Source organism: Tilletiaria anomala (genome assembly GCF_000711695.1).
Source record: "Tilletiaria anomala UBC 951 chromosome Unknown K437scaffold_136, whole genome shotgun sequence".
NCBI classification, from domain to species: domain Eukaryota; kingdom Fungi; phylum Basidiomycota; class Exobasidiomycetes; order Georgefischeriales; family Tilletiariaceae; genus Tilletiaria; species Tilletiaria anomala.
Genome location: NW_013546886.1, coordinates 17973 through 38015, shown reverse-complemented (window position 1 = coordinate 38015; position 20043 = coordinate 17973). Strand labels below are relative to the sequence as shown.

The following is a 20043-nucleotide window of genomic DNA, read 5'->3' as shown; positions in this document are numbered from 1 at the left end:
GTCTCCTTCAGGAGGATGGCAAGTTACATTTATAGACCAACTCAGGCTTGGATGTTGGCGATAGCGTCGTCGAGCTTGTCGTTCTCCCCAGCCACCCTTGGATATCACGGGGTCGACCGCTATCACAAATTACTTTCTAAATGTTTGCATTGCCTTCAATGGTGACACTTTTGACCGCAGGCACGGCAGCTGCTCCTCCCATCGTCTTGTTCGCCATCGAGCCGGCGCCTGGCACGGCTCCTTCATCGGGTCAAATCGTCTAACTGGCTCAATTGGGCTTGTCAAATTTTGATAATTGGTCGGTGACGCAATTTGAAAATTTCCCACTTCAAACGACCCATTCTGCCGAATATTTTGCAAAAGCGACCCATTGAATAATGTTACCCCTTTTCAAACTGAGAAGCACGGTAGGATAATAGGGTTAGGAACGATGTAATCAAGCAAAATAATTTGTGTGGGCATTGCCTTCATTGTCAGCTCCGCCCTTGCCGCTTGGGTCATGCCCCTCTTGTATCAGATCTCTCATTCTCTCGGTCTTCGGTGAGAGACGACTTCGGGGTCTCTCTACAGTTCTCAAGTCAAAACCAGCAGCTTCGAAACACATCAGCATTTCGTAGCCTTTAGCACCTTGCGCCGCGTGGGCAGATCTGTAGAGCGCGATCAGCAGCGTGGGGAAGGCTACGCTCGCGCATCGGGCCTAAAGCCTTTCCGACAGCTCTAGCTCTCTCGTCCGGACGAACGGCAATTGGCATTCCGAGAAGGAAGTCACCACGCCTTGGTGAGCGCGTCCCCATTTTGAGAATACCATGGTCACTTCCAAAGAGCTGGAAGATGCGATCCGCGCCAAGATCCAAGGCGTCAGCGCAGCCGTCGTCTCAGACGTCTCAGGAGGTTGCGGCCAGGTGAGTTGTGCGCTCACTACGCCGGTCATATTTGCAGTCTGCGGCATTATAAATTATTTGTGGCTCTGTAGAAGATCGGTGGCTGCACAATAGAAAAGAAGCGGGTCGCTGACACCCCCTACGCACCTCTTTGTTTGCAGGCATACGACGTGGTCATCGTCAGCGAAGCATTCGAAGGGTGAGACTTCCTTTCTGCCTTTGTATCTTTCTACTTCCTTGCCTGGAGAAGTTGACATTTGCCATCGCTCATCTTGAACCTGCCTGACCGACCATTTCTTCTCATTGTGCGATCGTGCAAGGCTTACGACGCTTAAACGACATCGATTAGGTGAGTTTTGTGCTCATCTGCTGTTGGTCAAACGATCAGACGATCAGAGATGACAAGCGGTGCTAATCTTTGTGATGCGTCCATCTGAATCTGCTCCACCTGACCACCCTCTCTCTGCTCATTTGCTCACCAATACCTGCAAATTACATGATGCTGCCATGTCCCACGGCATCTCAACTGTTTCGTTCCCTCACACCTGCATTGCGGCACTACCTTGGTATTTAGTGAACGAATCGCTAAAGGACGAAATTGCGCAGATGCACGCGTTCTCACAAAAGACATACACGCCGAAGGTAAGCTGCGCATGACGACAAGACGTATGCTCTTTCCTTGCACCGCACCGACTGCCCAGAGGGCCAATGCTGACTACCACGCGCCCGTCCTCAATAACCCTACTCCTTTCGGTGACGCACACTCGGTGTATTAACTGTTGAAGCAATACGAGGTGGGTGTACCTTCCTTGCCACCCTTTTCCCTTGCATCCGTGCCTATGCGAGACATAGAGCGGACCCTCAAACGAGCTGTGCTGACACCTCCGTCTCCCCTTCTGTTCTTGCTCCGGGTTCCGATGTTCCGCGCCTGCCCAGTCACAGTGAAAGCGTTCAGCATTACGCCTCAACGGGTGTGCGTGCCCCGCCGACTCGCTCGCCTCTGTGATGTAGCATTAACAAACGATGTGTAGAGGCATTGGTGGCTTTATGTGCACCCACACCTGCATCCTAATAGAACATACTTGAACCAGCTGGTGGAGAAGGATATGCATGATTAGGTGATCGGACGGCACTGGGGCACTCGACTCAACTTGTATTGGCTTCAAGGCGCAGATATTCCTCTGGGATGATGCGCACTCTTCGGTAACCCCACACTTGGCCGATAACTGCGCCACGCCACTCTGCCAAGATGTTCAAGTCGGGAGGCGCAGGGAGGGTGCTTGGCAACTGGACTGCGTCAGAGCAGATTTCACACAAGAGTCTCACCCGGCGCACTGGGGCAGCATGCTTGCGCACACCCGCCGCGACACTGCTATGATTCCCTCGCTCGGGCCACACTCACACCCACTCTCACGCTTTTAATCACTGTCCAGCCCCGCAGGCTGTCTCGGTCTCGTCTCCTCCATCGGCCGCGCATCCTCATCCTCCTACAGAGTCCATCTTCGCCACCCCTTCTCCCACAGACCCATGGAAAGTTTCCCCGCATATATATATCTCCCACAAATGGTTGCTAACCCTTGATTCGTGCTGTCGATGTACAACAAGGGATAACGACACAGAGAGAGAAACGGACAGCGTCCAACACTGGCGGTGATCGACCACAGCCTTTCTGCCGCCTTTTCCACAGCACCATAGCAACAGAGCACCCCATCCCCCTCCTCCCTTTCCCAAGCGACCCGCCTCGCACCGCAGCAACGCAACGATGGCGCCACGTCAAGCAACCGTCGAGGTAGGCGAGGCGAAACCAGGCGAGACCAAGGTCCGCCGCTCGTTCTGCTCGCCCGACAAATTGGTTGAGCGGCCCGTCGAGGGTGTTAATACCATGGCCGAGGTGCTGGAATATGCAGTCAATAGTGAGTCGCCGATGTGTAAGCAGTGCAATGGAGAGGATTGGTGAGAGGCACCTATGTCTAGGCGTTGTGCAGGTGTCTACTCGCTCGTCTCTTGGCGGGGGCTGCGTAACAGAAGAGAGGTAATGTATGCAGCCAGGTATCGAGTGCTGACGGTGCGCGGCGGTGAGACAAGCGCCTGCCGAAGCATTCTGCTCGAGGCTCCAGGTCGGTCTCTGCCTTTCGAGTCTACCGCAGCAGTGCACATGTCGACTCGCGATGTCTTTCCCCACAAGCTGGGTACATGCTAGCTCGCGACATGGCATACAGCCAGCACACCCCAGGCTAGGATGGGGTCGCTTTGGCGGCGTGCGCTGCGAGCTTTTCACGAGGATGTGGTCTGATCCCCCGAAGTGGAGAGCAGTGGTACTCGCAGTTGGAAGAAAGGACGAACCTCAGCATGCGAAAGCGCAGCTCCCCCCCTCTCCCGGGAGAGAGAGAGAGAGAGGGGGGTCATTCCATTTTAGAATGCCTCCCGCCCAGACCTGGCTTCCTCAAGTTAGCGTTGGCGCGCAGGTGCATGCTACCCACAGCACTGACGGGCGTCCGGGAATGTACTGCCTCTGATTCTCGAGCGTCTCTGCAGTGTTGAATTCTTGGCAGTCGTTGGACCGCTCACAGTTGGTCTGACTGGATCTGACGCTCACTTTATCTCTCCAACCACGTTTCCAATTCGCAGAGTTCGGGAGCAAGCCCATGGTCGGATATAGAGATTTGATCAAGATGCACAAGGAGGAGAAGGAGATCACCAAAAAGGTGGACGGAAAGTACCAGAAGGAAAAGAAGACATGGGAGTACTTTGAGCTGTCGGACTACAAGTACATCACCTACAAAGAGTTCGCGGACCGCGTCAAGGTCATCTCCAGCGGCCTCATCCACCTCGGCCTTAGCAACAGCACACGTTTTAACATTTATGCATCTACAGCGTGAGTCTGTCACTGGCTGTACGCATGTTTGGGTGTGGGCCCGCTTACAAGAAGGCGCGATCATTTCTTATCTTGCAGCGTCAACTGGCAGCTGATGGCCCACGCCTGCTTTGCACAAGGGATCACCTTCTGTACTGCTTATGACACGCTCGGCGAGGAGGGACTGCAGCACTCGCTGGACGAGCCCGAGGTCGTCGGTCTGTTCACTAACGCTGAACTGCTCGGGACCCTCGGCAATGTCGTCGCGGACACGCCGCACCTTAAGTACGTCATCTACGATGGCGAAGACAAGAAGGGCGCGCTGGAGAAAATCACCAAGACGCTCGAGGAGCGCGGGGGACGGACGCTGCACCTCGATGAGCTCTTTAAGGAGGGAAAGGAGCACCCTGCTGAGCCGAATTTGCCCAAGGCGGATGATATCGCTGCGATCATGTACACATCTGGCTCGACGGGCAAGCCCAAGGGTGTAATCCTGAAGCAGTCTAACATCGTTGCAGCCATTGGCGCGGTGCTGTTGTTGCTCGGCGACTATCTCCACCCGATGGACACATTCCTCGCGTACCTGCCCTTGGCGCACATCCTCGAGTTTGTCGTCGAGTGCGCACTGATGACCGCCGGCGTCACCATGGGTTACGGCCGCGTCAAGACGCTGACAAGCAACAGCACGCGTAACTGCCAGGGCGACTTGCAGACGTTCCGCCCGAGCGTGCTCGTCGGCGTGCCCGCAGTGTTCGAACTGATCCGAAAGGGCATCGCCGCCAAGGTCAACGCCGGCGGCAGCATCAAGAAGAACGTCTTTAACGCCGCTATGACCATCAAGAAGAACAACGTCCCCATCCTCACCAGGGTTGTCGATAATGTCGTCTTCAAGCAGGTCCGCGACCAGACCGGAGGTCGCCTCCGCCTCGCACTCAGCGGCGGTGCGCCGCTCTCCCGCGAGACGCAGGAGTTCCTCAACGTCGCGCTTGTCCAGTTGCTGCAGGGATATGGCATGACCGAGTCGTCTGCGTGAGTGTCATCCCCTGGCTGCTCTTTCGGCTGCTTGGCGCTTGAGGCATATTTTGACGCTTCTTCCCGTTTCGCTGATTCGCAGGATGTGCGCCATTTTGACGCCCGAATTCTACCAGTACACCTGCGTCGGTGTGATCAGCCCTGCGATCGAGTGCAAGCTCATCGACGTCCCGGAGGCGGGCTATTTTGCTTCGAACGATCCACCGCAAGGCGAGATCCTGATCCGCGGCCCGGCGGTGACGTCCGGGTACTTTAAGCGCGAGGATGTGACAAAGGAGACCATCTCTGACGATGGCTGGCTCATGACGGGCGATGTGGGCCAGTGGAACAAGGACGGCACGCTGAGCATCATCGATCGCAAGAAAAACCTCGTCAAGCTCTCCGGCGGCGAGTACATTGCGATCGAGCGCCTCGAGTCGACGTACAAGGCCAGCGAGGTCGTCTCGAACATCTGCGTCGTCGCCAACAGCAACGCCAAGCAGCCCATGGCTGTCATCTTCCCGCACGAGCAGAACCTCAAGGGCGCTCTTGGCTCTGACGCTGAGCTCGCCGAGCTGATCAAGGACAAGAACGCCAGGAGTGTCGTCCTCAACGCTGTCAATCAGGTCGGCAAGAAGGCTGGTTTCAAGGCCATGGAGCAACTCCAGACTGTCATCCTTGTCTGCGAGGAGCTGCCTATGACCGCCGCGCAGAAACTCGAGCGGAAGAAGGTGGAGGAAAAGTACAAGGACCAGATCAATACGGTCTACCCGTAGATTTGGAAAGGCTTCTACCGACTCTCCTATTCCCGCCTCGTCTCGTCGCTCTCGACCGATAGGCTCACTCTTCCCCCTTTTGGCATGTTCTCGTATGACTGCATCGCGGCTTGTTTCCGCGAGCATCTGTCCATCATCAACCATGTTACTAATATCATACATCCTAAGCTTCCCTGGCCCCAATCTCTGTCATTCTGGGCCTCATGTTAGTGCTGCATTGGCATCGGCCCAACGCGGGCTGCACGTTAGCTTGTGGATATCGCATCTCTTGGATATCTGTTCTATCTGAAGAGGTACAAGTGCAGAGTGTGCTTTGCCGCGGGCTCATTCCTACGTAGCCGATTGCAGATCCTGGTTGAGCGTCGTCCAGAACTCGACGCCCAGATCGTCGTCCATGTCTGCGTCGTCTTGTGCTGCTCCAGACTGCTGCGCGTGCCCCTGCGCGTCTACGGCACTTCCAATTGCATGCGCACCTATTTGCTCGCCCCCATCACCCTCACCCGTGCCCGTTTCTCCGGCAGTGACGGCGGCGCCATCCTGCCCGTCGCCGCCGCTACTATGTGCTCCCCCGCCAATGGCAGCAGCGACGGCCACGGCGGCGGGACCGCGCAAGAGCATCTCGCTGAGCATGTCGCCCGTGATGCTGTCTGCCGCGACGCCCTGCTGCACGAGGCTCTCGCGGAAGGCGCGTTTGGCATTCTCGACTGCGATGCTCATGTCGCGCGGCGAGGCTGTTAATGCCGGGGCAGGCGGCGGCGGCGTCTGCACTGTACCGGCTGTTGTTGTTCCTGCTGCTGTGGTCGATGATGCTGTTGGGCCTGCCTCCGAATTTTGCTGCTGTTGCTGCTGCTTATGGTCTGTGCGGGCGTTACTCGTGATTGCGCGCCCATTCGCAGTGCCCTTACCAGAGGCTTTGGCACCGCCGCTGGTGGTACCGGGATGTCGGGCGGCGACGGAAGCGGAGCCATTGGTGCCAGAGCTAGCACCAGCAGCAGGGATGATGATCGCCTGTGGTAAAGCTTGTGCGGGAGAAGTCGACACTGCTGCGACTGCGGCTGCTGTGTTATGCTCGTCACCGTCCTGCTGTTGCAGCTGATGTTCACCGCCATCGGCGTCGGGCTCTTCATCCTTGGGGCCTGCCGACTCGGCATTCTCAGCGCCTCCGTCCCGACTTGCACTAGGAGGGGTACTGCCCTGATCGCTCGCCTGGTCGGCAGCGGCGAACTTGCCAGGTGGCCTGAGCGTGTTGCCCTTGTAGTGGCGGCCTAGGCGGCCCGTCGGGTTGGCGCCAACGGACCTGGCACCGCTCTTTGGATTGGCGACGATGAGGGCGTGCTGCATCATCTCGCTGGCCTCGTCTTCGAGCGCGTGCATGTGCTCGCGCAGGCGGCGTGCGTATTCATCTTTGTTCTTGTTTTCGTCTGTCGCCTTGCGCAGGCGATCGGCACTCGCGGCGCGCTGCTCGCCGGCGCGAGCGACTTCCGCCTCGGGTGCCTGCGCCTTCCAGTTGTACACGTAGTCTTCGATCTGGCGAGCGACGACCGTGTAGTACGTGTCCGCCGATAGCGCCGCGGCGATCTCCTTGGGTTTGAACCCGCCGCGAAAGTAAAGCTCCCAAACGCGCGCCTTGTCGCGGCGCTGCAAGCGATGCGGTGCGCTGCCGTCAAGCGCGTCGCGCACGTCATGGTTGTGCTCAGCGCGCAGCATTGTCAGGCGGAACGGCTCGGCTGGCGAGCGCCGGTCCGCCTTGAGCTGCCAATGGCACTCCTGGCCCGGCTCACCGGAGCGCTTCTTGCGCGCCTTGATCTCCTGCGCGTCGCCCTGCGGCTTGCGCGCGCGCTGCCGCGTGCCTTTCGAACATGCGAAATAAACGACGCGCACCCAGTTCGTAGGGTCGTTGTCCGGATCGGCGCTGTCGACTGCGCTGTCACCGAGCGTGTGATGATCCACACTGGCGGGGGCGCCGTTGGTCGTCGTGGGAGCGGAGGACGAAGTCGCAAGACCCGCGGCATCAGACGGAATATGGACGCTGATGCTTGAGAAATCAGCATCGTGCTCGGAGGTGTTGGGGATATTGATGAAGCTCTGCTCTCCGACGCCGCCGATAAAGGTATCCTCCAACCTCAGTCTCTTCCTCGCACTGCCGCTGCTGCTCCCATCGGCGTTCTTGGAAATAGAGGTCGACGTCGCTCGGCGCATGTTCTGCCTCGTGACGCGGAAGCCGTGTCGATTGGCAAGATTCTGTACGGAAGATGTGAGCTCCTCCGTGTCCCCGTACTCGTACTGGGACAGGTCGGTAGGGAAAGTGTATGGCCCAGGGCCTTGAACAAGGGAGCCTGGGTCGCCTGCTTCTCTGACATTGCTGCCTTCCACGCCTTGCTGTTGAGGCTCGCCCTCTTGCGCCTGCTGCGGAAGTTCTGCAGAAACAGCGGCATGTGGATGCTCGCCGGCAGCGCCATCTGCGCTTTCGACAACCTGCATGTCCTCCAATCCCAGCACGGCACCGTTATCAGTTTCAGCATCATGAATGCTGCCTTCGTCCTCGTCACGCCCGTGATGACGGCTGGCTGTCGCAGTCGCTGCAGCTGCCGCGACGGCAGCGGCGATGGCATCCTGCGGGTCCGTTGTGTCCGCCTCTAAGTCATGGGTTCCTGTTGCATCTGTATCGGCCCCTGGAGCGGGGGCAGGTGGAGGCGGTGGAGGTGGGGTTATCGGCGCATGCTGCTGCTGATGAAGAGAATGATCATCGTGATGGGGTAGATGATGGTGCCGACTGTGTTGTTGGTGATGCAACTGGGAAGAGAGGTGATCGCGCAGATGGGCCGGCAGGGCGCTATTATTGAACGCATGCAGCGTAGCGGCGCTGTGCGCTGCCGAGGAAGCAGCTGCAGCTCTGAGGCTCTGGAGAAGCTGCTCTTGCTGACGTTGTTGCTGTTTGTCGCATTGGCTGCTGTTGCCTGCGCTGCTGGTGCCTGCAGCGGGTGCTACACCAGCTGGGGGTAGGTTCGTGAATGCGGCTGCGAGGCTGTCGCTGCCGTCGTCACCATCGGCATGGCCGGCGGGAGCAGCAGCATGCGTGCTGACGTCGTTTCCCTTGCCGTTGCTGCCGCTTCCATCGTGGTGGTAGATGTCTGTGATGGGCATGCTTGGCATTGGCGCAAGGATGAGCTGCCACTTGTCGATGGTCAGCCATATGTTGTAAACTTGGCCACGTCGCGATGGCCTGGGGGATGAGAACGACGATGGTGAGAGTTGGCATAAGCGTGAGTTTGCCGTTGCCTGGTGGGATTACAATAACAAGGCAGAGACACGCATGGGCGATTGTATGGGTTTACGTGCAGTACTTCCTATCTACACCGCCAAAGCCGCGATTAGCCTGTTGCCTTGTAAAACTCAGCACTCACCTACTCTCCTTTAGCGGGTAAATCGTCACGTGACACCTTTCTTCCTGCTGTTGCAACTTTCTTATATAGGCCTGATAACCCCAAAAAGTGGTGACGGCAAACCCACATCTTCAAACCACCTGTCACTCAGTGTACCGCTTGGTAGGCTGGCATCCCTCTAGTCGAATACTTGGTGTTTCACAGCACGCCCAATGGCGTTATCCAATTTGTTAGCTGGCGGGCTGGCAAGCACAGAGGCTTGTGAGGGGGTGGTCTACCCCTTCGGCATCTTGCGGAAGGGTGCGCACGGCTGCAGGGTCATCGCCCCGCCTGTGCGCGTAAATTATACATTGGCATGCACTGGCTCGTATGTCAAGGAGGACCCCATCCTTCATTCGCCCGGCCCATGCTTGACCCGCTCAAGGCGCGATGCCTTCAGCCGCCTTGCTGAGATGCCCTCTGACTACCGCATGCAGCTGGATCTGCGGTTGCGTCGTGAACCATCTGCATTCCCATTTATTGTATTGGACCAACCCATGCAGTGAAATGCTTTTTAGCAGCATCGCCATTCCCACATCAACTATAGTACATGTTGAAAACCTCGAAAAACACAGTGAAATACAAATGAAACACATCCGTTCAGAGCAACTCCTCGCGCCGCTGCCCATGGGAATGTCCAAAGCGCTTCGAAATAGTGCGCGCGTTGGAGTCAAACGCGTACCCGTTCGCCGCGAACAGCCTACTCGCGAGGAACGGCCGTATGTCAAAGATGTCCAGCTCCTTTGCCCGGCCCTCCAGCTCGGCAAGCGGTACGCTGACCAGGTGTGTCCCGTCGTCCTCCTCTGCGTCAGCGCCTCCCCCTTGCTGCTCCTGTTGCTGACGGCGGCGCCGCCGTTGCTGCCCGAGCGTCTCGAAGCGTAATCGGTCCTTGACAATGCTGCCGAGCATGAACGACAACAGCTCGTCGTGGTCGCGCGCCTGGTGGATGTACTTGCGGAAGCCCTGTATGATAGAATCCACCGCCCGCCAGGACTGTCAGCGATCAAGTACAATCGATTCGCTGTAGCTTCCACGCAACTCACCCGCTCAAGCGTCTTCTTGATCGAAATCTTCTGTGCGCTGACGAACGACTCGACGGCGGCACGGATCGCGAGGTCAACGTCGTCGCTGCGCACATAATCGCGGAGGTGCATCTTGGCGCTGGCCTCCGCCATGCGGATCATGCTCTCGAGGTGTCGCACAGTGATAGGGTATGAGCCAGTGCTGAGTGACTCACGGCGGAGGTCCGCATAGAGTCCTGCCAGACGCTCCTGGTCGAGCGAGTGCAGCTTCGGGCGCACCTGGTCGCGCGCATACATGATGTACTTCTTTAGCAGCTCCTGCGGGATAATGTCCGCGTCGAGGCTCGTCGCGACACGCGCCTCATCCACGTCCTCGTCGAACGTCGGATGCGAGCGCAGGTGCGAGCCAACAACAAAGCGCGCGAGCATCTCGTCCTTGACCGGGTCGACCGTGTCCTTCACGACGCACAGCACGTCGAAACGCGAGAGGATCGGCTCGGTGAGCTCGACATTCTGCGCAAAGGGGATCGTAGGGTTGTACCGCCCGCGCACCGGGTTAGCTGCCGCGATAATTGCGCAGCGCGCCTGAAGTGTCGTCACGATGCCCGCCTTGGAGATCGAGATGGACTGCTGCTCCATCGCCTCGTGGATCGATGTGCGGTCTGCGTCGTTCATCTTGTCGAACTCGTCGATCAAGCAGACGCCCTTGTCGGCAAGCACTAGCGCACCGCCTTCGAGGGTCCACTCGCGCGTGACGGCGTCCTTGCGCACGCTCGCCGTCAGACCGACGGCACTCGCTCCCTGACCTGTCGTGAACACCGCCCGGCTCGCCGTTTTCTCGACGTACTTGAGGAACTGCGACTTAGCCGTACCCGGGTCACCGAGCATGAGAATATTGATGTCGCCACGGATGCGGTGCTTGCCGCCGACGTCTTTGGGTACGCCGCCAAAAAGCGACAGAGCGATGGCCGTCTTGATGTCTTCGTGGCCGTAGATGGAAGGTGCGATCGACTTGATGATGCGCTTACCGATGCGATCGTCGCGGCTCAGCGCGCGGATCGCACTCTCGTCTTCTTCGGTCAGGCGGAAAGCGGCAAAGGCGTCGTCCTTCTTGGCAATGTGGTTCGCCTCGAGAATGGTCGCAAAGACAGGGAAGCCGTTCTTGCTGTTGAGCTTGGCATCAAAGTTGTTGCGGTAGACGCCCGTCACCTCGATCTCCTCACCCGGCTTGGCGCTGTCAATGAGGTCCCATAGGAGGACCACCTCGCGGTGGCGCGGCAGTCGACCGGGCGGGACGCTCCCTGGAGACTCCTGCAGCGTCATCTTCTGGTAGTTGCGGTAGACCGTCTGCTCGGCGTTGACGCGGAACGGTCCGCGCTTCTCGCAATTGGAGCAGAACGACACCTTGACCTCCTGGTTGGCATCTTGGAAGAATGGCCCCAGGATCTCACCACAGTTGAGACAGTCGAACTTTACGTATTTGAGCTGTGGGAAGACGCCACTGCGGCGCGTTACGACTCCGCTGACGCGCACAAGCGAGTTGAGATGACCTTGACGCAGGTCGCGCAGCGTCGATGATGAAGGCAGGTCGGCGATGCGGACATGGATCTCTGGATGGATCCGGTTGTACGAGGGGTAGTATAGCTGGACGACGTCGAAGGCGACTTCGTCAAAGATGGGAAGGATCGACGCGGGCGAGTTGGCGAGGAAGAAGGCGAGAATGGCCTTGCTGTCGACGAGGTGTAGGAAGGAGACCTCGAGAGACTCCGAGTTGATCTCACCAAGCGTTTTGATGCGCTGGCCATACACGGACACACCCTCGGCGTCTACGTACGTGACGAGGAAGGCACGGAACTCGCGCACGATCGTGCGGCGCACGTTCTCGGTCGCAATCCACGAGGCAATGCTATCCGTCTTGATGTCGGCGAGCTGGTCGAGAGGCAGCTCGTCAGGCGCTGCGTCGTCTTCGATCGCCTCGTCGTAGTGCCTTCGCCTGCGCCGGCGGAGGATGCCCCCGTCGTCGTCTTCTTCCTCCTCGTCGCTCTGCAAAAAGGCGGGTGCACGTGAGCGCGCGGCGGCACCACGCGTCGCCCGCTCCTGTCGGTCGCGACGGCTCATCTTAAGTTCGGCGAGGCGACGCGTGTTGATGTCCATAGACGCAACCGACTGATCATCAATGTCGACTGCGTCATAGTTGTCGAGTCCGTCGTTGAGATTGTAATCTCTGGCGTGGCCAAAGCGGAGCGTGTCACCGTGCAGTTCCGTTTGGCTCAAAGGTGATCTCCAAATTTATCTACTCACTCGTGCATGTTCTCGCCAAAGAGGTCCTCGCCTTCGTCATCTTCATCTTCATCTTCGTGATAGTTGTCGCCAAAGATGCGCGCCTCGTTCTCATCGTCGACGACGCGGGTGTCCCGTCTGCGTGCCGGTCCGTCATCGTCATCGCCATCGTCATCGAGACCGCTGGCGTCATCAAAGTCAGAGAAGGCGTTGGGCGGTGACGAAGGCGGAAGAGACGATGGCGGCGGTGAAGAGCGCATGTTGCTGCCTGGTGTGTGTGCGAGGCCCGCTCCTGCTCCAGTCAGCGTGATGCCGCCGGGAGAGGATGCGTCGAAGGGGCCTGCTGTGGATGCGGCGCCAAGGTGCTCTCTGTGCGATGGAGAGCGTTGGCGCTTGCGAGAAGCGCCAGGCCCATGGGGCGGCGAAGAGGAAGACTGTATGCAGAGCCAAGAAAGGGGAAGGTTTAATCAGCGTTTGCCTGCACCTTTCTCGGAACGTTCTGCCGAGCATCATGCGGACGTACCATTGTGGAAGGCGCGCCGATCGCTGTGCTGTCAACAATGAGCAGATCCGAGCAGCGACGGTGAGGAGCTACAAGCTTTTGCTGTTTTGCTCGCCAGCACGATGTGGATAGACGGGATGGTAAATGAAAGAAACAGCTCGAGGTGATGGAGGTAAAGCCTGTAAGCAGAGGCGATGGCGATGAATTGACGCATGTTGAGTCCGCTTCCCCATGGCGCGTGTAAAGCAGCCATCCAACCAGCACGCGTCTCTTGCGGGTTGACGCGCGGCTCCCGCGTCGTGTCGCGTCGCGTCGCGTTTCCTCCTCGCCCGTTCCGTTCCGCTCCTCTCTCTCGCTCTCTCACCCCCATCCCCCATCCCATCCACTTCATGGATGGATGCATCCTTCAGATACCCTGATCTCAGCTCCACACATCGCGCATCCTTGAGAGGGCCCTCTTTCATACTCAAGCCTCCAAGAGCCCGTCGCGCAACATCGTTCAAATCCCCAATCCAGTCTCGTCGCCGCCACGGCCCGAAAAGAAGCAGCATGGACGCTCAGCAGCAGCAGGCTTGCCCGTCGCACGGCCTGCCGACCCCTCCCCTGACCGGCGAGTCGCGCAAACGACGGCGATCAACTGGGTCTGATTCCGATTTAAGCTCAAGCTCCTGCACGCGTTCTCGCTCTCGTTCTAGGGCAGAGGGGAATGATGAGATGATCTTGGTCCACGAAGAAGAGGGAAGAGAAAGAAACGGACCGATTCAAGGCGAGCAACGAGTAGCATCGCCCGCACCGACCAAGGAACATCTCCCACTTGACGATGCAAGCACTCAAGTCTGCCATCCGCTCTTGCACATGGAAACGATGGCCGATTTTCTTCTCCAAGGCCCGCTAGACTCGCCCAACAACCCCTTTGCGCCCGCCCGTGGTGCAGCGCATAATCGAGGTCGACGCTCTACAAACTCTCGTTCTCATCGATTTCCCAATGCAGCTTCGCCGCCTGTTCAGGCACCCATCATCGAAAAGGGCAAGATGACGTATGTCTTGTGAGTCTCATTTATGTCGTCTGACCCCAGTCGAATTACTAGGACTAATGCGGCCCGCTCGCATACTCCGCTCCTAATTCCACCCTGTCAGCCGAGGACATCGCATCATCTACCCAGATCCAGAAGGCGGCGAGTCGGACTCAGAAGAGCTCGATAGCGCGCAGGCACCACCAGGAGAAGCAGCAGCAACCGCCCCTCCCCCCGCTTCCGCGCCTGCTCCTGCTGCGCCTGCGCATGCGCCGGCACAGAACGCAAGGCGGCGAAAGCCGCTGGACCCGCGTGCCAACATGCGCTTCAGGCCCATCCGACTGTTCGAAGCGGAGATCGAAGCTCTACGCATGCAGAGAGCGCAGGGAGAAGTGGCGTATTCAGCAGCGCAGCAGGCACGGGCGGCTCGGTCGGAGACATGCTTATGGTCACGATCATCGGTCGGGGCCAGGCCAGAAGCAGAAGCAGAAGCTCAGATGGAGAGACCTACGCAGCTGCAGGGTGGCCAGCAATTAGACCCAGCACTCTTGCCACCATGGTCGTTCCTACCTTACGGCCAATCACGCGCATCTGCATCCTCCTGGGGATCTTCCGCCTTTGTGAATAGAGCCCGCAGATCAACAATTCTGTCATCTTCGACGGCCCCGCCGCCGGAAAGATCATCATCCACCTCAATTTCATCGTCAATTTCTGCTGGCTGCACGGGCAGCTTCAGCAACTCTAGTGTGGCGAGGCCACCTTGCCCTGGCTTCAACTGCAAGCGACGCAGGCTCAACCTCGACTATGTCGCTGAAGCTGGACGCGCATCATCTGTTCCCTTTGCATTTGCAGCTGAGCGCGCTAGTAGCCCCGGTACTGCTTGTCAGTCATTCGAGGAGAACAGTGGGGAAAAAGACCCATCCGCTGAGACGAGCGACGTCTTTGGGCCGTGCATCGCCATCGACAGCGTCCGACCCGCTCGTTTCGGGCCACAGTACTGCAAGCAAAACGGCGCTCAAGACGTTTCTCAGGAGCTTTATCCTCCCGCAAGAGCAGGGCAACGATTGAAACAGCAAGATGCTCAACTGCAGGTGCATCAGGCGCCGCCCCATTACCACCACCAGGGCCTGCTGCAAGCCATGGACAATGCTCAGTGGGAGTCTGGGTCCAGTGATGACGACGCGTGATCCGAGGCTGGATGAGTATACCTTAACGACGAGCATCCCACATAACGCTCTAACCATACTTCGTCGAGGTGCTACCAGGTTACAGTATGATTGTATTCACATTCCAGATTATTGAATGAGACTGGTACTTTGGCAGCAGATGTATCGGAAGCGTTTACGACTTCAGTCCCCTTCGCGATGCTGGTTCTCCGCCATACGAGACGGGTTGTGGTTCGGTTGTCGGCGTCTTTCTACATCCACGATGGTGTCGGCGAATCAAATTTCTTGCTGATGGAGTTGTGCTTTGACATTCGCCTTCCCCGTCATTTCCTGTTAACGCACCATGGCGGAGTTGCCTGCTGTTACCACCCAAGCCATTGAACAGGAAAGAAAGGAGGGGATCGGGAGGCTTTACAGTCAAGCACATTCAACTTATGATTGCATCGAGGGATACCTCCGGGGATCTTTCCCGCGGTCACCTACTACCCTGCCCACATAGCATGCGGCTTGGCTTAACGGCAGGCAGAGCGACCAGCGGAGCAGTTCAGCTTACAACACTTTTCTCAGCCAGCATGAAGACTACCGCCAGCAGGTGTCGGATCGAAAACGTGTGGACCTACTTACGTCCTGCCGTCTCGGAGAGATGCGGGGACTGAATCCAGGTGATCTGGACGTCGGCGCAAGGAGCCAACGAGACCGTACTGATGGAGACGATGGGCGGGTATCGCGTGCTGAGGCAACTCACCCGCCGGCCTACTATGTCCCATCTGAGGCCGTCAAGGGAGAATGAATCAAACCGTTTGATGCGAGGCAGACATTATGCGAATGGAAGTGTAAGGTAAGGTACTGGGACCTCGTCCCACCCGGCAGCTCGGCGCCAGCGAGCAAGACTAGGACCATTAGCTACGCCAGCCCAACGCCTAGCTTCACGTGCATCGAAAATTAGCTTTGATTCTACGCAGGCCCACTCTCCAACCCAACTAAGGTAGGCACATGGACTTACAAGGTCGGTGGCGAATGTGTCAAACCTCAGGAGGGCTCATTCTACGCTTGATGGATCACATCTTGGATCTCTAGCGGTGAACAGGGCTTCAAAGGTTGTGAGTGGAAGGTTCCCAGGGATGGAGTGAAAGGAAGGCTGCTGACGTTTCTCGTTACAGATGCCGGGACTTGAGGGTGGCAGTACATGTCTCTTTAGATGTAAGCGATCCATGAAATACAGCGCAAGATAGCTTGTTACAAATACAGAGAAGGCGAGAAAATAATGCTAGTCTGCCTTTCGAGCATGGCCAAGCTCTGATTGAACTTGGTCTCCAGCTCGTCATTGCCGATTGCCTTGGCTGCTTCGACCAATTGGCGCAGCAGCTCTTGCAGACGCCTGAACGCCCTGATGAGTGAACCTTCGAAGACGTCTGTGAGCTGTGCAGTCACGAAAGGTATCGTTTGCGATGTCAGCAACCATAGGATAGATGACAATCATTCGACATGACACAAACCTTGCAAATGTCCGCAAACTTGGCCCCTCTGCACCACTGGATGACAGCGTCCATAAGCTCGACCTTGAAGCTCTTGACGTACTCATCCTCATTGAGCGGTAACCTGCTCTCTTTCGAAACTTTTGCAATCCGCCTCGCAGTCTCCTGTAGCACGCGCAATGGCGCTGCAAGCTCCTCCTTTAGCTTAACTTCGTGCTGACTCTTCTCGTTGAAGACGAAGCAGCTACAAAGCGCCGCGCATTGCTCCGGAGCGAGGTCGTTGAAGATGCCGTTGAAAATCATCTCCGTCAGCATCAGTTCGTCACCGGTGCTTATCTCGCACGCCACACGGCCCTTCTTCTCAACGACATCCTGGTCGGTCGTGAAGCCCAGGCGCCGCAGCACTCGCTTGCGACACTTAAGCTCATCCAGTTGCAAGACATTCCGCGCAGCCGTCACTTTGCGCTCAATCTCTGCGACCTTTGCCTTATCCTGCATTTTCTCCTCGTAAGCCTGTTCAAGTTCGTCCAGCACCTTTTTGTCGAATTTGGCGGAGATCTCTTTGATGCGCGATTCGATCATGCTCACTTTGTCGAGGAGCGTCTTGAAGCCATCGTCATCGATCTTCATGTCCTTGACAGGGTCCAGAAGCGGGACTTTGCTCGGGAAACGCCGCTTGACCTCCTTGAGATTCTTGCGCACCTGTTCGCGACATTCGAGTGGGCGCAGATCCTTCGGTAAGAAAATACGGATGCCGGAGATCTCTTGCACTGTCGATAGAAGCGCAGGAACGACGACCATTTCACCCTGGCCTTCCTCTGTGCACGGCTTCATGACTACCTGCTGCGCAGCCCGTGGGCCTGTCTCTAGGACACCGGTGATGGGCCGTGCTTTGCCCGCCTTGACAGTATCCGCGGTAACCTCGTCTTTTGAGAGATACAGAAGGACATCCACGATATAGCCTTGGGATGCTGATGTATTTGGATCGAGCGGCCTGCCTTTCGCGGGTGGAGCGCGCTTTTGGTACGAGACAATGCTGCCCCAGCCGAAGTCCATACCCGCATGCTTGACGTGCACCAATCTTCCAGGTTGCAGGAACGGCAATGCGTAATTGGGGTGACTGACGACTGCTTGCTGGTCGGATTTGAGAATCCTCAGTTGCTCTTTCAGCTCAAAGATCTGTGAGATCAAATCCTCGTGGGCGATGTGTCTCCGATCATGCGCTTTCTGTGCATTGTCCAGCTGTTTCTCCAAGCCCGGAATGCTGGCAGCGCTCTGGAATTGATAGAAACATCGCTCAAGCATGTACTCTGGTGAGATTCCTTCCACGCGCATGAGGTTGAGGACCATGTTGTAGCCCAGGTGGAAGGCACTGTTCAGCCGATCGGCTTCACCTTTGACCATTTCTTTTGCAGAATGTGGCTCCAGCTTCTCGTCAAACATCATGATGACAATGCCTCTGTCATCCAAACCTCTGCGACCTGCACGCCCAGACATCTGGATGAATTCGCCGGAGGAGAGATTGCGGAAGTCCGTGCCGTCCCACTTCCGGACAGAGGTAAACACGACAGTCTTGGCGGGCATGTTAAGGCCGATGGAAAAGGTCTCTGTCGCGAAAAGCACCTTGATGAGGCCCTCCTGGAAGAGGATTTCAATGACTTCCTTCAGGATTGGAAGAAGGCCACCGTGGTGGATACCGATTCCGCGTTGCAACAGTGGAAGGATGTGCTCGATCTGCGGCAAGCCCCTGTCCTCGTCACTCAACGCGCCGATCGCATTGTTGAACACAGTCGCCACCATTTCCTTCTCGTCATCCGTATTGAATTCGAGCTTGCTCATCTGTAGCGCAAGCGCCTCGCATTCCCGCTTGCTGAAGGCAAACACGATGACCGGATTGTAGTTCTTTAGCATGATCATCTTGACAATCTTGTAGATGTCGGACGACTGATCCCCCTCCTTGGTCTTTCCCTTCTTCGTTTGCCCTTTCCTCTTGCCTTTCCCAGAACTGGCACTGGCTGGATCTTCGCCTTTAGAGTCGCTCAGAGCGCCCATAGCCTTCTGGAAGTTCTCCTCTCGGAACACGCCCTTCTCATCCACGACGAGATGTATCCCATCGCCTCCTTCAGGGAACAGATAGTGCTGTAGAGGTGTGGGCCTGAAGTCGGTGTAAACGACGTGGCATGGTTGCTGATGTGTTTGCGCGATCCACTCGGCGAATTGCATAGCATTCGGAATGGTTGCCGACAGGAAGACATAACGAACTTGGCGAGGAAGCAGGATAATTGTTTCCTCCCACACCACACCTCGCTCTGAATCGAAGACAGTGATCGGTTAGCTTGCCATCCAATTTTCAAAAAGCAGGATCTGCTTACCCTTGTCACGCATGTAGTGGATTTCATCAAAAATGACCCATGCTACCTCTCGCATGATCTCAGACCCTCGATACAGCATAGATCGCAGAATCTGCTCATACAGCAGCATAAGCGCATGGATGCGGTCAGCGATCAGCCCGGGAAAGTTCCTGCCTCGATAGCAACTTCTTTCATCACCCACCTCTGTAGTCATGACCAAGCAGCTGGCGCTCGGATTGATGGTCACATCGCCAGTCATCAGGCCAACGTCCCCAAACTCCGCCTGCAGCTCGCGATATTTTTGATTCGACAGCGCCTTGATTGGTGATGTGTAAACCACTCTTTGACCGTTCTTCAGGCACTGTGCGATCGCATACTCCGCCACGACCGTCTTTCCGGCGGAAGTGTGAGCGGACACGAGTACCGACTCGCCACGCTGAATAGAGTGAATAGAAGTGGCTTGGAAGGGATCCAAGGTGAAGGGATACGTCTTTGCTGGCTCAGCTGGAGGTATGTGCTGACTGAGAGGTGTGTAATTGTAACCAGGCGGGATGGCGACTTGATGCCGCACAGAGTGCGTGACAGTAAGCTTCTCATCTACCGCAAGTAATGCGGGTGAAGCACCATTGGTTGATTCCAACGCATTTTCTTGTGGCACTTTCGATTTCCCAGGATCGCTGGCCAGCCCTTTACTGGCAGCGATCTGCTGCTCGCCTTGAGCCGTAAAGTCATCGGTGACAGCAATTTTGGAAGTCGGCGGCTGTGCGGCCTCCATCCCTTCCTTGGTCACCCCATTCCGTTCGTCAGTTCTAGCGATTTTCTTTGGTTGGCTCTCATTTTCTTCGTCGTCTTCGCCGTCTTTTAACCGCTCTCGTCGTTTCGTCGAATGCGTGCTGCTCATGCTTATGTTACTTTGATGTGAATGAGAGAAACTCCCGTTGGCGTCATTGCCATTGGACGGTATGCCAAAGTCGAACAATTCGGCAGGATCCATGGCAAACACTACCCCTATCGTTCGCCGCTGCTTCTTGCACTTCGTATCAAGACGCCCGAGAGCCAGCCTGCGACCACCTAGACCATGATAAGTTGCAAGTGTATCCCAAAAAGAAAAGAGAGAAAGGGAAGAGCGAGCAAGATCGAAAATTCAGCGTGAAGACCCACCTCTCTCGGCCGAGAGAGGCGGGTCTTCACTAAACAGAGAGTCTCCATTCATAAGAGCTTGCGTGGCTCGACGACAGTCGATCTTGTTGGGGGGACCTCATACAGAACTCACTATTCACTCTCCAAGCT

At 57.0% G+C, this 20043-nt stretch overlaps 6 protein-coding genes across 6 annotated transcripts; 3 read left to right on the top strand and 3 right to left on the bottom strand.

Annotated features, from left to right (window-relative positions):
* Positions 1-501: 501 nt before the first annotated feature.
* K437DRAFT_259761 (bola-like protein) lies at positions 502-1973 on the top strand. Its single transcript, XM_013384963.1, has 6 exons — positions 502-902; positions 1043-1080; positions 1202-1230; positions 1456-1523; positions 1667-1675; positions 1818-1973. Exons 1-6 carry the CDS (start codon positions 807-809, stop codon positions 1824-1826), a joined length of 249 nt encoding a protein of 82 aa, XP_013240417.1. The 5' UTR covers positions 502-806; the 3' UTR covers positions 1827-1973.
* A 380-nt stretch (positions 1974-2353) lies between these two features.
* Positions 2354-5632, top strand: K437DRAFT_259760 (acetyl-CoA synthetase-like protein). Its single transcript, XM_013384962.1, has 4 exons — positions 2354-2794; positions 3510-3756; positions 3835-4764; positions 4850-5632. The coding sequence occupies exons 1-4, from the start codon at positions 2644-2646 to the stop codon at positions 5520-5522; spliced, it is 2001 nt and encodes a 666-aa protein (XP_013240416.1). The 5' UTR covers positions 2354-2643; the 3' UTR covers positions 5523-5632.
* A 17-nt stretch (positions 5633-5649) lies between these two features.
* On the bottom strand, positions 5650-8739 carry K437DRAFT_259758 (uncharacterized protein). The gene has a single exon (XM_013384961.1). It carries the CDS (start codon positions 8664-8666, stop codon positions 5853-5855), a length of 2814 nt encoding a protein of 937 aa, XP_013240415.1. The 5' UTR covers positions 8667-8739; the 3' UTR covers positions 5650-5852.
* A 730-nt stretch (positions 8740-9469) lies between these two features.
* K437DRAFT_240621 (MCM-domain-containing protein) lies at positions 9470-12895 on the bottom strand. The gene is made up of 4 exons (XM_013384960.1): positions 12770-12895; positions 12268-12680; positions 9988-12190; positions 9470-9907 (listed from the first exon to the last, which is right to left on the bottom strand). The coding sequence occupies exons 1-4, from the start codon at positions 12770-12772 to the stop codon at positions 9545-9547; spliced, it is 2982 nt and encodes a 993-aa protein (XP_013240414.1). The 5' UTR covers positions 12773-12895; the 3' UTR covers positions 9470-9544.
* A 296-nt stretch (positions 12896-13191) lies between these two features.
* Positions 13192-15082, top strand: K437DRAFT_259756 (uncharacterized protein). Its single transcript, XM_013384959.1, has 2 exons — positions 13192-13794; positions 13886-15082. The coding sequence occupies exons 1-2, from the start codon at positions 13298-13300 to the stop codon at positions 14946-14948; spliced, it is 1560 nt and encodes a 519-aa protein (XP_013240413.1). The 5' UTR covers positions 13192-13297; the 3' UTR covers positions 14949-15082.
* A 1027-nt stretch (positions 15083-16109) lies between these two features.
* On the bottom strand, positions 16110-19839 carry K437DRAFT_259755 (antiviral helicase). The gene is made up of 4 exons (XM_013384958.1): positions 18956-19839; positions 18775-18865; positions 16424-18711; positions 16110-16346 (listed from the first exon to the last, which is right to left on the bottom strand). The coding sequence occupies exons 1-4, from the start codon at positions 19745-19747 to the stop codon at positions 16164-16166; spliced, it is 3354 nt and encodes a 1117-aa protein (XP_013240412.1). The 5' UTR covers positions 19748-19839; the 3' UTR covers positions 16110-16163.
* Positions 19840-20043: the final 204 nt, after the last annotated feature.

Bases quoted from the DNA above. Each gene is read 5' to 3' on its own strand.
- K437DRAFT_259758 (XM_013384961.1), bottom strand. From the start codon at position 8,666: ATGCCCATCACAGACATCTACCACCACGATGGAAGCGGCAGCAACGGC.
- K437DRAFT_259756 (XM_013384959.1), top strand. From the start codon at position 13,298: ATGGACGCTCAGCAGCAGCAGGCTTGCCCGTCGCACGGCCTGCCGACC. The intron at 13,795-13,885 runs GTGAGTCTCATT...CCACCCTGTCAG, and splicing joins GGCAAGATGACGTATGTCTT to CCGAGGACATCGCATCATCT.
- K437DRAFT_240621 (XM_013384960.1), bottom strand. The intron at 12,191-12,267 runs GTGAGTAGATAA...TGGCCACGCCAG, and splicing joins TTTGGCGAGAACATGCACGA to AGATTACAATCTCAACGACG. The intron at 9,908-9,987 runs GTGAGTTGCGTG...TCTATCATACAG, and splicing joins TCAAGAAGACGCTTGAGCGG to GGCTTCCGCAAGTACATCCA.
- K437DRAFT_259760 (XM_013384962.1), top strand. From the start codon at position 2,644: ATGGCGCCACGTCAAGCAACCGTCGAGGTAGGCGAGGCGAAACCAGGC. The intron at 2,795-3,509 runs GTGAGTCGCCGA...TCCAATTCGCAG, and splicing joins GCTGGAATATGCAGTCAATA to AGTTCGGGAGCAAGCCCATG. The intron at 4,765-4,849 runs GTGAGTGTCATC...GCTGATTCGCAG, and splicing joins GGCATGACCGAGTCGTCTGC to GATGTGCGCCATTTTGACGC.
- K437DRAFT_259761 (XM_013384963.1), top strand. From the start codon at position 807: ATGGTCACTTCCAAAGAGCTGGAAGATGCGATCCGCGCCAAGATCCAA. The intron at 1,081-1,201 runs GTGAGACTTCCT...CGATCGTGCAAG, and splicing joins GTCAGCGAAGCATTCGAAGG to GCTTACGACGCTTAAACGAC. The intron at 1,231-1,455 runs GTGAGTTTTGTG...CTTGGTATTTAG, and splicing joins GCTTAAACGACATCGATTAG to TGAACGAATCGCTAAAGGAC.
- K437DRAFT_259755 (XM_013384958.1), bottom strand. From the start codon at position 19,747: ATGGATCCTGCCGAATTGTTCGACTTTGGCATACCGTCCAATGGCAAT. The intron at 18,866-18,955 runs GTGGGTGATGAA...CTGTATGAGCAG, and splicing joins GCTTGGTCATGACTACAGAG to ATTCTGCGATCTATGCTGTA. The intron at 18,712-18,774 runs GTAAGCAGATCC...TCTTCGATTCAG, and splicing joins CCACTACATGCGTGACAAGG to AGCGAGGTGTGGTGTGGGAG.